The sequence below is a fragment of the Pelodiscus sinensis genome, chromosome 22, assembly GCF_052426305.1.
Source record: "Pelodiscus sinensis isolate ZL-2025 chromosome 22, ASM5242630v1, whole genome shotgun sequence".
NCBI lineage: Eukaryota > Metazoa > Chordata > Testudines > Trionychidae > Pelodiscus > Pelodiscus sinensis.
In genome coordinates this window covers 9,956,109-9,973,234 of record NC_143073.1, presented here as the reverse complement: position 1 = coordinate 9,973,234, position 17,126 = coordinate 9,956,109, and the positions used below count along the sequence as shown (strand labels likewise).

The 17,126-nt window shown below is 46.1% G+C and overlaps 1 protein-coding gene across 6 annotated transcripts in view; it reads right to left on the bottom strand.

The window, feature by feature from the left end:
• PIP5K1A (phosphatidylinositol-4-phosphate 5-kinase type 1 alpha) overlaps nucleotides 1–16,030 on the bottom strand; it is a 39,490-nt gene extending 23,460 nt beyond the window's left edge. For 2 of the 6 annotated variants that reach the window (XR_012897480.2, XM_075907814.2), the window contains exons 1-3: nucleotides 15,644–16,027; nucleotides 7,078–7,116; nucleotides 306–340 (exon numbers count right to left, since the gene is read on the bottom strand). Coding sequence is in view for 5 of the 6 variants with exons in the window: in XM_075907814.2 (XP_075763929.1) it covers nucleotides 306–340; nucleotides 7,078–7,116; nucleotides 15,644–15,701 (132 nt within the window). In the remaining variant the exon portion in view is untranslated. Of the gene's footprint in view, nucleotides 1–305; nucleotides 341–7,077; nucleotides 7,117–15,643 lie in introns of all 6 variants that reach the window. The other 4 variants (XM_075907811.2, XM_075907813.2, XM_075907815.2 and 1 more) reach the window with 4 other exon arrangements.
• Between the last annotated feature and the right edge of the window lie 1,096 nt (nucleotides 16,031–17,126).

The window sequence follows — 17,126 nt, the reverse complement described above, 5'->3', positions numbered from 1 at the left end:
TGTGTGGCATGTTTGATCAAAATTTTATATAGTATTTTGATGGCATGGAATCATTTGAAATTGTAGGGCCATTAGGATATAAAAATGGATCCAATTGTCTTCATGAGGAACAACGGCCCATTGATTTCACAAGTGAATACACCAGCTCTTTTTCAGCCTTATAATTACTTTTCCAGCTTTGTTCCCGGCTCTCTCTTTCAGATTCAAGCCATATACAAGCTCAAAATGCCTACTTTCATAGGAAGCACCCATTTATGTCCCTACCCAGGGAACAAAGCACACCCATTTCTCAAGAAGTAACTTACCTCTGAAGTGAATGATTTTTTGAAGGTTGCTGACCCTGTCAAGACAGAAATTTAAGAGACATTTAGCAAAAAGACACAGATTATTATGTATTGTAGAAAAAGCCTGACATTCTGATGAGGTCTGACTGTTTTATTGCATCTGAGAAAGCACAGACTCAGGTTTGATTTCAACTTCTCTTGCTCACAGGACAGAGAAAAAATGTTCAGGCCACAAGGAAATGTCATTCTGCTTAGCACACAGCCATCCCAACTTAACTTTGTTTATTTCACACAGTGTGACTATTTGTTAGTCTGATCTCTCCTGCTCAGCTAGATTCCAAGAATGTTTCGGTCTTGTATAAATACTCAGGGCCAAATTCAGACACTGTGTAAGATGATGCAACTTCTTCAAATTCAGTTGAGTTACACCAAGACTTAATATGACTAACTAAGCATTAATTAAAATCACAACATCAACAGCCCAATTTTCATAGTTCAAGCTTTGTGATGCTGCAGTATTAACGCTTCCATTATAAACTTATTTCCAGGTTTTTTTTTTTTAAATCGCAACATAAATCCTTCGAGTTGAAGGTCAAGATTCAGAGAATACTAGAGCTTAATGTCTGTGAGGTGATTTATTACTTTTTCCACCTTTTGAGGCTGGGATTCCAGTCCTGTCTCTTGGATATGGAAACAGAAACTGACTCTGTGATCCTCTTTTGTGAATGTTTGTCTAAGCTGCAAAACCACCACATGGATCAGCCATAAGGCTCAGAAACAGCCCCCCAACTGCAAAAACAGAGATGCTGCTCCTACATAAAATGAAGTCATGGGAAAAACCTGGATGTCTTCTTCCTGGAACAAAAAAATTCCAGCTTTATGGAAGAATAGCCTCCCCAGTCTGATTAAGCCTATTTCACAACCGTGGCAACCTGAGTCATTCAAAACAGGGGCCAAGAAAAACGGATTTATTGCGGAAAGAAAACAGCATTTCAGCAAAAGCCAGAAACGCACTTAACAATGAAACCTGAACATCCTTCCTATCCACTTATCAATCAAAGCTCCGATTTCAAGATAGATGAAACAGCGAGCAAAACAAAACAAAAACAAAACAAAAAATTGTGCCAAAAGCTTTCACTAACCCAAGTGAGAATATAGTGACTAGTTTTTTCAACTTGTTTTCCACTTCACTTTTGCCCTTAAGGCAAGAAAGGTGTCATGACAGGTTCTAATTTTTATGTTTGAAGTTTCACATATTCAGGAGCTATTCCCTCCCCCTCCCAGTACATTCTGTGCTCTTCATAAAAATGAGTAATGCACAGTTGTATTCATATGCACTGACTTGCAACTAGCTGTACTATACAAAGCCATAGACCAGTGGTTTTCAACCTGTAGTCCGGGGGTGGGGTGGGGGCAGGGGGATTCCACAGACTATGTCTACGATTTCCAAAGGAGTCTGAACCCCCATGCAAAATTTGTTAGGACTCTGAAAATGAAAAAAAGTGGAAAACCACTGCCATAAACCAAAGGCTGTCAAGCTAGCAGGGCAGCCAATTCTTCACATCAAGTAGAGCTGTTTGTCCTGGGACACAAGTCCAAGAGCTCAAGCAAATGATGCTTTTAAGCTTTTGTTGCCACCGTTCAATCTGTGTCTGATAGTCCAAGTTAACAGCTTTTGTTCTCTACTTCTTCCCCTCCCCCAAACAGGAAATTCTGTCAGTACAGAACAGAATGGATCTGAAAGCAAATAGATTGCCAGTTGGAAGCTAGCTTCTATATTTTTCCATACTGCTAACAGAAGCCATGCAGCCACCACACAGTTTTTCAGGATCCTGTTTTAATGGGAGACTCATAATGCTCCACAGTCACCTTGAAATCCAAGTGACTGCTTTGAACAGGGCTTTCCAAACAGCCAATGTCAGGCACACAGTGGTGGAGGAAGCAACTCAGTCATTACAACACAACACCTGTTCAGCAACAATTGAGCCCTATTTCCTTTTCAAGTGAGTATTCTGTAAGTATGCAAACCAAATATTCTTTATGTCACACTAAAAGAGCAGCATAGCTAGCCTCATCATCTTAGAGATTAACTATGTTAATACCCATCCATTTAAAACCTTAAATTCTATGAAGATTTACCTATAACTATTTATTCAGAAGGGACAACAAATGAGCCTTTTTATAACTTTTTAATTGCATGCAAAAATATTAGTCTCTCAAAAAAGCCAAAAACATACCACTTCAATTTTCATTTGTATAGCACTTGTCAACTGAGTATTCCCAAGTACTTCATACTCACTTGGCCCCTCTACTAATGTGAGACAGGTACTCTTGTTTTACAGAGGTTTAGAACAATATACAGTAATTTGCCTGAAGACACACAGCAACATCACCATTGGGACTGAAGATAAACCAAGAAACTGGCCTCTACATGGCACTAATGGTTTCAGCTGTCTCCTGTGTCCAGTTCTGGGAGCCACACTTTAGAAAACATGTGGATAAATTGAAAGAGTCTAGAAGAGAGCAACAAAAATGATAAAAGGTTTAGAAAATCTGATCTATGCTGAAAGGTTAAAAAACTGGGCAAGTGCAGTCTTTAGAAAAGAAAAATTTAGGTGAAGAGCTGATGACACTAGCCCAATTTAAGGGCTGTTATAAACGAGATAGTAATCAATTATTCCCTGTGTCCACTGAAGGCAGGACAAGCAGTAATTGTCTTAATCTGAAGTGAGAGAGATTTAGATTAGATATTAGGAAAAACACTCTAAACATAAGGGAAGTTAAACAATGAATTAGGCTTCCAAAAGAGGCAGTGGAATCCCCATCAATGGAACTTCTAATTGCTAGAGAGAACAGTCTCCCATCAAGTAATCCTAGTGAATGCTATTACACGTTATCTCCAAATCAAGTGCCACTGTTTACAAGTAAAGATCTCTAGTCAGCACAGGAAAGTTACCGTGTGCTGTAACACATACCCGCCATGTGCAACAAAGGAAATACTCCCTCCTTTTTCTCGAGTTCATTATTTCCAAATAAACATGCAATATCCGTTGATTGCGATATCCAACTGTCCTAAATGGGAAGTGTTCCACGTTACTACAGAGATTCCTTTCCCAGGTGTCTTGGTAAAGCAATAATAAGCAACCTAGGCTAAGTGGGCCACATGAATGGCCCTCCATCTCAGGCTAGGTCTACACTATAGAGTTTTTGCGCAAAGAGGGGTTTTTCCCGATGTAGGTATTCTCCTTCTACAAGGAATAACTCCTATTTATGCAAGAGTTCTTGTGCAAAAAGGTGTGTGGGGACAGGGAACACGAGGGGGGGGGGTTTGCACAAAAAGAGGCAATCGAAAAAAGCACAGGTGCCCTGGTGGCCATTCTGTAAAGAGCAATCAGTTTCCTTTCGAGAGCATCCCTGCAGTCTGGACACTCTCTTGCGCAAAACCACATCAATTTTTTGATTCGCTTTTGCTCTGTGGACACGTTCTTGTGCAAGAAGTTTTTGCGGAAGATCTCTTCTGCAAAAAGCTTCTTGTGCAAGAAGCCTGTAGTGTAGACATAGCCTCAGTGGTCCACAAGATTGTCATAACCAAGGTGCTCTCCTGAAATAGGGTAGTTTTGCTAATTGTGCTTGCATGCCTAAAATTTGTAGGGTGTGCAAACAAACAATAGCAGCGCTTTGATTAGATGCAAAGTGTGCACAGCTCTTACAGTCAATGTTGTATGCAATCAGCACACACCTCGCTTCACTTGCCTTTGCTTTATGTGCATGTCACGCTAGATGTAGCCTAGATGACTTTCCATGTAAGGAAGTTACAGCTATTCTCTTTTTTAAAATGACCATTTCTCCTGCAGTACAGTACAGTATATAGAGAAATGAAAGGCAACTGCGTTAGCCAACTCAGGGTATGTCTACACTACCCTCCTAATTCGAACTAGGAGGGTAATGTAGGCATACCGCACTTACAAATGAAGCCCGGGATTTGAATTTCCCGGGCTTCATTTGTATGAAGCCGGGCGGTGCCATTTTTAAATGCCGGCAGTTCGAACCCCGTGCCGCGTGGTTGGCACTGGGACAAGTGCGTGCGGGGTTTCCCTGCGCAGGTGGGGGGGGGTCGGCCCCCTGGGCAGACATGCGAGTGCGGGGCTTCCCTGCGCCGGGCGGGGCTTCCCCGCGCGGGGGGGAGGGGGGGGGGGAAGGTTGGCACTGGGACAAGCGCGTGCATGGCTTCCCTGCGCTGGTGGGGGGGGGGGGGGAAGGTGGTGGGGGAGGGGGGGCGCCGGGGCAAGCGTGCGCGGGGTTTCCCTGCGCCAGGGGGTCAGCCCCCTGGGCAGGCGCGCATGGGCTTCCCTGCACGGGGGGAGGGGGGGGGGGGGGGAGTCTGGCCCCGGGGCAGGCGCGCGCGGGGTTTCCCTGCGCAGGTGGGGGGGTTAGCCCCCTGGGCAGGCGCGCGTGGGGGACTTCCCTGCGCGGGTGGGGGGGGGGTCGGCCCTGGGGCAGGCGCGTTCGGGGCTTCCCTGCGCTGCGTGGGGTCGGCCCCTGGGGCAGGCACGGGCTGGGTTCCCTGGGGGGAGGGAGATGCAGGGGACTCTCTGCCCCCACTGGCACCCCTCTCCCCAGCCCCCACTCCCCAGCCACAGAATGCTGTCCCCACTCCCCTGTCCCCAGCCACAGAACTCTGTCCCCATTCCTGTCCCCACTCCCCGAACTCTGTCCCCACTGGCACCCTGTCCTCTGCCCTCCCAGTGCCCTGTTCCTTCTCCCCTGCCCCCGGCCGCAGAACTCTGTCCCCACAAAATGTATAATTATAAATGCTTCATTTTAGATTTAAATAGCATGAATAAAAAACAGACCATTTATTTCATAACTATAAACACTTGATTTTAATTTTATGTATCGCATAATTTAAAAATAAACTGTTTATCAGAGTGTCTAAGTAAGGGCTGGGGATAGCAAGTGATGGACAGGAGGAGAATAGAGAGGGCGGGGCTTCAAGGAAGGGGGGGCTTCAAGGAAGGGGCGGGGCAGTAGATCTTCACCTGTTCTGAGATGTAAAAAGTGATCTTGGGTGTAAAAAGGTTGGAGACCACTGGTCTAATGGATAGGTGCGCTAATATGGGGTGCTCACAGCCACCAGTGCTTATTTTTATAGAGTTGTTCAGACAAATTTCAGTTGTCTCTCATGTTGTAGATCAAAATAAAAGCGAAAATATTACCAAACACAAACACATCAATAGATACACTCTTCAGGATCTAAAGCATTTTACAAGCTAAGCGCCATGGCCACATCAAACAAGCATGCATTGAAGCAGCTAGAAGCTCTTTGTGAGGAAAGAAGCTGTATCTCCATTTCCTCTCCCAATTTTAGGTTTCCTTTCAACACTTCTAGAATGTGGATGGAGAGGGACATGAAAAAAAAACCTTTCTATTAAGATGGCTTTCAAAGATTCTGCAGATGGAAAAAGCGGAGATGCTTTCAAAAAGGCATGTCAAGGAGGTATGAAAGCATAAAAAGACTTAGCTAGAATAATCCTGGCACACACAGTTGTTTAGATGTCAGGAGGTAGCTCATCTCTATATATATTTTAGAGCGTCTGTATGTCTGTTGGCGAGTCGTTGGTTCAAGAACCCCTCCTAAATGGTAAGAGCTAGGGCCACCAAATTTGGTAGGCTTCCCCCCTCTTCCCCCCTCTTCTTAACTTAAAGCAAACTCAGGGTTTGGTTGGGCCAGAACAACCAGAAACCCTGGAAAAAGGACAATTTTCCATAAGATGCAAGGGGTGGGGTGGAGGAGGAAGAGGTAGAAGAGCTGCTGTTTGGAGGGAAGAGATATGCCTATTTGAAATCATGGGAAGGTGGGCGGGCAAAGCCCGCCCAAATTCTAAAAGCCCCTCCCCAACCTTATGGGAGGGACACTGAACCCATGTTCAACTGAATCCGGGGGACAAAAAACGACAACAGGGTCAAGGAGTGTGGGTCACAGGTTTAAAATAAGGGAGCCAGATGGGGACACCGAGCAGAGAACCCCGGACAGCGCCCACTGCTCCTCGAAGCCATCGATGGAGCCAGTGGATGCCGCCCAGAGGAACTCTGCCTGGATTCGTGACACGAGGGAAGAGCGGAAATAGGCCCCACAGTCGCAGAGAACCCCCTTGTCTAACATCCTCCTCCTGCTATTATAGATGGCAGCTTTCGCTAAGGCCAGGAGGAGGTTGACGAGGAGGTCTCGCGACTTTGTGGGGCCACGAGGGAAGAGATATGAGAGTGGCCACTGGGGGCAGTGAGCCCGCAGGGGAGAGCTATCCTGCAGTGTCCTCTGGGGCAGCCATACCACCAAGAGAATGGCTAGCAGGGCCGGGGCTCTGACATCTTGCCTGCCAGCATGCCAGTAAGTAGCCATCCTGCCTGGCCGTTGGCTGCAGTAGCAGGGTGGTGGGGGAAAGAACAGGCCCCCGGCAGACTGGGGGGAGGAGGGGAGAACAGGCCCCCGGCCTCGTGCACTTCCCTACACATTCCCAAGGCCCTGCCCTGAAGCACCCAGGCAACGCCAGGTAAGTCTGCTAGTACTTTCATATAACGTGCACTTTTTTTAAAAAAAAAAACAAACATTTAATTAAAATAGAAGCTTTCACTGGGCAAAGTTATAGAACCATCTGATAAGCATACAAAAGGCTTGATTCTTTATCTCGCTTCTTAAAAGCCAAGACAGTTATGTAAAGTGGGTAGTTTGCTACAAGTTATTGGATAGGAAGAAAACCCATGCGTCTGAAGCATATATATGCAATTTGTCTACCTCTTTGAGATGATACTGAGCAGCACAAAAAGCTGAAATCTATACAAGGAAAAGCAAAGTAAACAATATTAATTGAAACTTCAACACTTAAAAAATAGAAGATGTTTTTGTTGGTAAAGTTTCTTAAATTTTAATAAAAACCAAATACAATTTCTCCAAGGTAAGAAAGTAAACATTGTACAAAAATAATTAAAAAAATTGAGTTCTTCACAAGACACCCTTGCTCAGCTGAGTTAATTCACAACAAAAACTCTTTTGTAGCTGGAGAAGACAAGTGTCTAAATATTTCATTTGCTTTTGGTAAAAGATTCTTAGACACTCCAGAAGCCTGGCTTGAATGAAAAGTCTAAACAACATTCTTGATCGTAGTAGTTGGAGATGGAAGCAACCGCCCTCCCCAGGTCAGAATACAGTCCTCTGAAAGAGACTATCTATAAAACCAATTGATTGTGGCAGGAAGGCCAAGCAGTGAATGATATTTTGAAGTTCTGAGCACCAACAAATCTATCCAACAATTTACGCATTCCTAAATGTTTTGATTTAAATTTGCTATTAAATAATCTCCGGATTAACACTTGCTATATTTTGTAATTTCCCCCCCCCCCAAAAAACACTCATTCCTGCTACCACAATTTGCTAGCAGTCAGCAGAATTAATGCATGCATGAATGACTTTGTTGCCCTGGATTATTGCACAGCTTCCTGTCTCAGTATTTCACTTGTACTACGAACTAGTGGATCAGAACATGAGATAGGATATTTATGAAGTTACTGGGATGCTGCTAACAATGATTAGGCTCACAGTGAGACCATCAGAGTTGACCAGGGAAAATTTTGCACCATATTATCATGGCAAGTTCTTCTTGTTGCTATACAGGACAGGAATAAACTATTCCTCAGGGGTTAGATGAAACAGCGACTGGCACTTTATAAATACCTAATACAGATAGCTGAGCTCAGACATCAAGACATCCAGAAATAGAAGGAAACATAGGAAGCTCTGTGCACATTACTCCATTACTGAACAAAGAACTTTAGCAAGTGAGAGAGATGGGGCAGGGGAAACAGGTTTTCAATCTTTTCTCCCCGCCTCTTTAAGGTTTGTGGGTGAAGTTGTGCACTCACATTAGGAAGTGAGCATTGTAAACCTACTGGAACATGAGAATTATAAACTTGCTGTTGGAGATAATTATCATAACAAATCTAGCAATATACTTGACAGCAACTATTCTGGGTCCTGAACCAAAACCCACTGAGATCAGCAGGCATCTTTCCTTTGATTTTCCTAGGCTTAGAATCAGACACAGATTCTTAACTAGGCATTTTCGCACACAGGGCGAGCAAGAATGTGTCCCCCCTCCTATAGACAACACAGGGGGGCACACAGATCACATCCCTTCCTTTCCTCCCTCCCCCCAGATTTGTGGCTTTAATTTAGTACAAAAGTTTTCAAATGACACACTCCACAGTCTGGAAACAGTCACCTGCTGGCAGATCATACACTGATGGGAGCCACCCAGCTCACTCAGTCCCCTGGTTCTCTCCACTGAGAGAGCTGGGGTGCTGGCTGGCTGCTCAGCAGCCCTTCTTGATCTACCCCTCTAACCGCATTGCCCCTTCACAGCCAGGCACTCCCCAGGCAGGGCATGCAGCAGAGCTCTGAGCTGCATCGCAACATGTTCTTGCCTCTCCCACAAGAGTTCAGTATAGGCTGGTGATGCCCCTTGGAGCTGACCCCTGCCTGGGGGATCACTTGGCCACGCAGACGCCCAGCTCAGAGAGGAGAGGGGTGCTGGGCAGCCAGTCAGTGCTCCAGCTCTCACAGTGTGGAGAGCCAGGGTCCAACCAGCTCCCAATCCCCTGGCAGGAGGCAATGGTTTTCAAACTGTAATATGAGCCCCTCTAGAGAGGTGCACCCCACAGTTTGAAAACCACTGTGCTAAATGGAAGGCAGAAATCTGGGTAGAGAAAAAGCATGTGACCCCACATAACCCCCTGCCTCATTTTTGCACCCTGTGCAGCTGTCCCTCCTTGTTATGACCCCGATCAGGCCTTTGGGTGAGAATGTTCTGTAGAAACCTAATTGACCATTCTTTTTCCCTGTTTTCTGATCACCGTTGCAGGAGCAATGCTTGGAAAAGATCATTGTTCTCAAGTGCATTTCTAGTGGCAAACTGTTTCCAGTTCAGTGAGACCCCCACACATTAAAAGGACTTTCTGATGGACATCTGCTATTCCCCTCAACACCAGGAGCCCTTATGCCCTTGCTGATTTTATCAGCCAAAGTTTCATGAACAGCTAGAGTTGATCATTAATGTTTTATACCACCAGTAAACTGGCACTGCAAACTTTGGATTGTACAGTGTATTTGTTGCTGGCTTTGGCTGTGTTCGAGGCAGCAGTTAAGATCATTTTATAGTAAAGTGGGAAAATCAGAATTATGCAACTTCAAGGACCTGTATCAAGATTTGCCAAATAAAATGCAAGATTTATGCATATGTATTGTGAGAAGTAAGAGGATGAATGGACAAGAGATCTTAATGCAGGGGTGGGGAACCTTTTTTGGATCAGGGGCCTCTGACCTAAAGAAAAATCAGTCAGGGGCCGCACACAAGTGAGAAGCACAAAAGAAAAACCAATCCCCCACTGATGTGGCCCCTGACCGAGGAGTAGAAAGACACTCCCCACATTTCCTTTGCACACCAGAGCCTAGGAAGTGGGATGGCGGGAGAGGGAGGCTGAAACGCCAGCATGAGCTCTCCAATGCTGGGGGGAGCCTTGAGCCTCGAGGGGCTGAATCCAGGTAAACTGGGGGCCAGATGTGGCCCCTGCACCTTGGGTTCCCCATCCATGCACGAATGGGTCACAAACATGGAGCAGACAGCTTCTGTGACTGAAAAAAGCCATGGAAATTCTTAAGGCGAGAAGAGTGTGCCAATGGGCAGGAAGCTAAAAGCCAATGACTTCTGACCTGGCTCTTAAACACATTTCCCCGCCTATAGCAAAGTGATTTGTCAATACCTCTCTGCCTCCATTTTGCAACCTGTAAAGAAGGAATTCCACCAAACAGGCAGGAAGCTGAGTTTGTGAATTGTTTGGTAACAAGGATTAGAATGTATGGAAGATGAAGAGCATTATGCAAGTATGAAATAATACAATTAAATCCTGGTAGAGTCAACAAGCAAGTGCAGCAACAAAATGCTTTTTAATTACAAAGGCCAGATGTGAAAGTGTATTTTGTTCTACAAGGAGAAACTTTGCCATGGGAGATAAAATCGTGTTATCTTAAGTTTCTTGGCTCCTTAAGACAGTGTGGCAGACTTCAGTATCTGCAGAAAATAATTCAACTTTTCAGAGAAGCATGAGCATTCTGACAGGAATGCTTTCTAGACTATTTGATGGGCTAAACATTAACTAATCCTCACAACAACCCTGTGAAGGAGATGTAATCTCCATTCTACAGAAAAGGGACTTCTGTTAAGGAACTTAAGTTACTTGCCCAAGGCCACTGAGGGAATTGACATTAGAAACCAGAAATTACTCACTGGCTCCCCATGTGTTAAGACCATGTTTTTCTCCCCACTTTGAAAAACAACAATTTGTCTTTCCAGCAGAACAGAATTTAAGACTACATCTAAAATGGCATTCTGTCTCCTGAGAGATAGCGCTTTTAGAACAAGGGAGAGTGAGGATTATAAAATATCTTAACATATTTAAGGTGATATAATTGTGATATTACGAAGTAATCAAAGATCAGGAACCACCTACAATATCTGTGTCAAATTTTCTAATTTTCATTGCATCTAGCCTGTGTCAAGAATGAAACTGACAACACGAGAGTGAAGCTCTGCATCACTGAAGAGATACTGCACAAGCAGCCATGGCAATGGGCTTTGATCCTGAGCCAGAGGGGCACACTTCTACAAACTAGTCTTTCACGGAGCAATTCCTGATTTACTCTACTTAGTTATTCTGACCTAATTTCATAGTGTTGATTAGCCTATGTCGCTCAGGGGGTGTGAAAAGTCCACAGCCCTGAGTGAGGTAGTTAAACTGATCTACCCCTGGTGCAGACAGTGCTAGGTAGATGGGGGAATTCTTCCCTCAATCTACCTAATGCCTCCTACAGAAGAACCCTTCTCATTGCTGTAGTTAGTGTCTTCAATGAAGTGCTACAACTGAACACTTGTATCACTGTAGTGGCTTACGTCTAGATAAGCCTTAATTCCAAAATAAGAGGGTCCTTATTCCAAATTAGCTTAATTCATGTGATAACTCAGAATAGGGATGTTAAAGACCAGTCGACTATCCGATAAACATTTGCTTATCGGATAGTCTGTTGACTAGTCAATTCTCCCTCCCTTGCTGCCTCTATGAGATAAGCAGCAGCAAAGGGGGGAGAAGAGGTACTTCAAAGCAGCAGCACTGGCACAGCTGAGCCCGGGATCAGCTGTGCAGCGCTGTCGCTTTGAAATCCCAAGGCAGCATTTCAAAGGGGCAGCCGCTGTTGCCGCACAGTCAATCTGCAGCTCAGCTGTGCAGTGGCACTGCCCCTTTAAAACACCCGAAGGGCCGTAGAGCTCGGGGTCAGCTGGGGACAGCTGACTCCGGGTTCCACATGGCATTTCCCCAAAACCCAGGGTCAGGTGGGGACTGCCGCCTCCGCATGTTTCAAAGGGGCAGCCGTGGAGCCCGGGGTCAGCTGGGGACTCCACAGCTGATCCAAGGGTTCATGCAGCATTTCCCCAGAACCCCGGGGCCAGCTGGGGAGTCCCCTGCTGACCCCAGACTCCATGGCTTTGAAATGCACAAACGCCCCCCTCCGCCCCCATTGGGGACACTCTTACATTTCAAACCAGGCAACCGCATGCAGCCCGGAGTCAGCAGGACTTCCCACTGATCCCGGGGCTATAGCAGAGTTCCACATTCCTCCTTTGAAACGTACAAGAGCCTCCTGGGGCTCTTGTACGTTTCAGAGGAGGAATGCAGAGGTGCCTATTGACTTGTCAGTTAACCACATTTTAACATCCCTAACTCAAAATAAACATTCTTATTCTGGAATAAGAGTGTTCATATACAGCAGAGAGAGGGAACCTTTTTTGGGTTGGGGGCTGCTGACGCAAAAAAAAAAAAATCAGTCAAGTGCTGCACAAAAGTGAGAAGTAAAATCCACAACCACACTGAGGAGAAACAAAAAACAGGACTATGTAGCACTTTAAAGACTAACAAGATGGTTTATTAGGTGATGAGCTTTCATGGGCCAGACCCACTTCCTCAGATCAAATTGTGGAAGAAAATTGGCATGACCATATATACCAAAGGGATACAATAAAAAAAAAAAAGAACACATATAAAATAGCCAAATCAGATTTTAGAACAGAGGGGGGAAGGTTAGTGTCTATGAGATAATTATATTAGCTTCCCCAATTATCACCCCTAATATCATTATCTCATGCCAATTTTCTTCCACAATTTGATCTGAAGAAGTGGGTCTGGCCCACGAAAGCTCATCACCTAATAAACCATCTTGTTAGTCTTTAAAGTACTGCATAGTCCTGTCTTTCACTCCTCACTAGGGATATTAAATATTGGGTTAACTGAATAGTTGAGTAACCTCATTTATTCTTATTGGTTAGTGGACTATTCTACAGTTCCTGGGGGCAGGGCTGGCAGTTAGTGCACTCCTGCCTCACTCCTGAGGAGCCCCTGCCACTTCACACTGCTGCTTTGTGGTGCCAGGCAGGAGCTGGTCTGTGAGGGGAGCCAGTTTAAAAACCAGCTCCCCTCACGGACTGGCTGCCTGTCACCCCGTGCTGCTGCCTCTGATAAAGCAGCAGTAGTGTGGGGTGGCAGCAGCCCATCTTGGGGGGCGGTTTGAGCTCCCGGACCTGGAGCGAGCCAGAACTGAGCCGGGCTGCCTGCCCACCTGGCTCCTAATACACTTTAAATGCAGAGCTGCAGCAGAGGTAGGTCCTGAACCCATTGCAAGCCAGGACTGAGCCAGGCTGCTGGCCAGCCTGCTAAAAAATGTACGGGGGGGGGGGGGGGAATGCATGCAGTCTATAGCATTAACCTTAGCTTATCATTTAATTGGTTAATTGACTAAATATTACATCCCTACTTAGTTGTACACAATCATGTTTTAATTGTGATATCAAACAATGAGAATGAACCCTTCATAAAAAAATAACTGAAGTAAAAATGAAAAGTTCATTCATAAGTATAAATTAAATTGAGCCTTTTCACATGGTGGTTTAAATCAATCCATCCTCGGTTTTGAAGTTTAACTCTGTGAGGAAAAAACAAGAAACTATAAAATTGAAGCCAAGGACTCCAATAGTCATTTGGACGTTCCGTTTTAAGATATTACTTCTCAGGTATTTAAAATCTTTATGTGGAATGTATTCAACTAATCTTTCATTTTGTGTATTAGATTCTGACTAGACAAGATCAAGAAAACAAGTTATCTTTTTCTATGCTTCTTTTTTTGGGGGGGGGGGGGAGGCCTATATCAAAGGGGGAAGCTTAAAAGGTTTGTTGAATTGTTGTAGGTAACTATTTATGGTACCTTAGCTCAGAACTCCCTTATGCAATTCACTTCAAATCTGTCAGAAAAAGTCTGTCTCCACTCTCAAAATTAGGTTAGCCTGGAGATTTGAGAGAGGCCCAAAATGAGGGTTACAATGAAACTCAGTTGGATATACATCTATGGATTAATTACACTGCTGAATGCACACTAGTAATTTTGGCACATGCTGTCCCACTTCAAAGTGAAAGCAACAAGATGCGATCCTCTTGGGTGGTTCCACACATAGTTAAAAAAACAAACAAAGAGATACATCTCCATGTCATGCAGAGAGGGTGGAGGAAACTCTGTATGACTGAACTTTAAAGAGGAAAGGATGGAAGTTTCAGAAACTCATCCCATTTATGTATGCTGAGAGAAACCAGTAATTGAGCAATGTACCAGACGGTAAATAGCAACACGTGCCACTCTAAAGTGTGGACAGTGCCCTAACAAACCATGCCAAATCTTTAAGTGGTTTTAGTGGTTTATTGTGAGGAGAGACTGAGCATGCTCTCCATGTCCAAGCTAAGAATATCCAACTATTTTTAATATCCAACTGCTATGCTTCTTCTCCCTGAGGAACTATACTTCCTCTGGAGCCTGAGAAACTTGCAGGTATGTCAAGACCAGTGGTTTTGTTGGAGAGAGAACCAAGATACCTTTAAATCCTCAAGAAGATGATTGCTGAATTCAGAACCAGAGTTTGCATCCTCCAATGGCACGGCAATAAGATCACAAGAGAACTGTTTTATCATTTGAAACAGAGGGATCAGTTACACTCTAAACCTGCATTTGCAAATTGGTTAAAGAACATAATATCTTAAAACCCATAAGACAGCCAAAGACTTAATGGCCATCACTTGTTCCAAAGCCTGTGCCTGTCTACACTTTTGGTAAAGTCGCAGCAACAGTGCGAACACTTAAGCAGACAGCATTTTGACTTTTATCATCAATGCTGCTTAGAACAACTCTAGACGACACTGTGACAAAGATGTCAGGGCCCTGTCTACAGAAATATCCTACACTCTATGATATTTTCAGAAGTAGTTTAGTGCAGGCAAAACCATAAGTGATGGGTAAAGTGGAAGAGCAGAAAGTGGAAAGATTATAAAGCCTGTGCAGAGAAACTAAGGATACACATAAATGGAGGGATGACAGAGAGTGGACTGATTAGAATGTAAACTAAAGGCATCTGAAGAAGTGGGTTGCACCCACGAAAGCTCATGATACCATCTACATGTTTTGTTAGTCTTTAAGGTACAGCTAAATTATTAGGTTTTTTTAGGCCTTTTAAAAGTTAACTTGCATTGTAGCCAGAGGCTATAGAGAGGTGTTTGGATTGGCCTGTTATTACAGACCCAACCCCATTCCTGTAAAAAGAGAGTATCATTCTGTAACTCCCCAGTGATAAATTACTGTCTGTGAGTGCTCTGAAGATGTCCCATGGAGATACAAGTAACCCTTAAATGTGGCCCCACTCTTTCCCAGGGGTGGCTGGCTGCCACAGCCCCATTTTTTAATTATTACTGGCCTCCCCTGGAAAGTCTGGCAATGGCACTCAGCGCTGCTTCCAGCTCCTGTCAACAGGGTTTCTGGTCCTGCTCCGAGTTAATCAAGGTTCTCGTTGAGGTCTAGCAGCGACAAAACCTTCCCACCCGCGAGTCCTGGCCTGGGCTTCTCAGATACGGGTCCTCCTGGACCCCCACAGCAGCCGGGGCTCCAGCGGGGTCCCAAGGCGCCTGGAGAAGCCAGGCTGCCTCCCCACCTGGCATCACCCCATCACCTGCCCTCAGCCCCCCTACAAGGGGGAGGGGCAAAGCCCGCCCAAGAAAGGGGGGGCGGCGAGACACCCCTTGGTCCAGCGGGGGGGGGGGGAGCTGGAAGAGGGGCAGTTCCCCCCCCATGCAGGGGCCTCGCCCCGCCCGGCTCCACATAGGTGCCCCTCCCTCACCCCTTGGGAGGAGGCCACAGCCAGCCCCTCAGGCGCGCCCCCCCTTACCCGCGATGCCGGCGCTGCTGCTGCTGCTGCCCCCGGACTCGGGGCCGGCCGACGCCATCTTGGAGCTTCTCCCTCCTCCTCCGGCCGCCGGCAGCTGCTCCTCCTCCCCCTGCACACACACACACACTCACTCCCCCCCTCCCCCCCGGGCCCCTCACTTGGTGCCGCCCGCCCCGCTCCGCTCGCGGCTCAGGACGGCACCATTCGGGCTTAGAGAGGGCAGGTTTCTCCCTAAGCCTTGGACTCGCTCGGCCAGCTCCGGACCGAACCACGCAGCGCGGATAGGAGGGGGCAGCGATGAGGTTCCCGGCTGCGGCCACCGCCTGCTATTGCTAAACCCAGCGGGGAGCTGCTAGGCGCTGGGCAGCTTGCAGCGCATGCGCACGGGAGAGGGGCTGGGCTGACTCCATCATGGAGGCCGCCATGGGTCACATGACATTGGTGGAGCCCACAAAGACTATGATAGAGCAACCCCTTCCAGCCTTGATGTCAAGGGGTTGGCCCGGGCACATCGTCATGATACTGGGATGTTGCCATGGTAACATAACATGTCTCCTCATGACTTCATTTGTGTTGCTGTGCGGGTTGTGAACTCACTCGGTTGCCATGGCACCTCAAGCTGTGACGTCATCATGGCATCATATTACTGTAGCACAGTCCTGACATCACCAGGTCATGGCAGGACATGGCCTGACTTCACCAAGCTGGTGCAGTCGCACTGCCCTACTGCATTGCCATGGCAACTCATATCCTGACATCATCACATCATTCATGGCAGCACCTCATGTCCTGACCTCATCATCTCACACCATGATATGGTCTCACTTCACTGGGCCACTGCGGCCTCACAGAACGTGACCTCACCACATCACCATAGCGCCTCACGTCCTGACATCACTGCCATCTCATTCACTGCAAGCACCTAATATGACCTCACCTTCTCCTGGCACAACATGCCCTGACCTCACCATGTCACTGTAGCATCTTACAGCATGAGCACACTGCATTGCCATGGCAACTCATGTCCTGACATCATCACATCATTCATTGCAGCACCTCATGTCCTGACCTCATCATGTCATGCCATGGCACAGCCTGACCTCACCATGCCACCATGGCATGTCACAGCCTAACCTCACATCATCGCGCCTCGTGTCCTTATTTTATCATGGCATATCATGCCCTGATCTCAATGTGCCACCTCATATCTTGACCTTATTGCATTGCCATGGTGCTTCATATCCTGACCTCATCCCACTCTTACTGAGTGATGCGCTGACCTCACTGCATCATCCTAAGCCATGGCCTCATCACATTGCCATAGTGTCATGTTGCCTTGGCATGTTACATTCTGACTTTGCCATGGTGCTAGCTGAATTGAGAGATCTGGAATTTGCAGTTTATAAGAATTAATTTTCTACTTGACTCTGCCTAGGAGTCTAATCCTTATTTCATAGTGGGATGTACTAAATTCCTATGATTG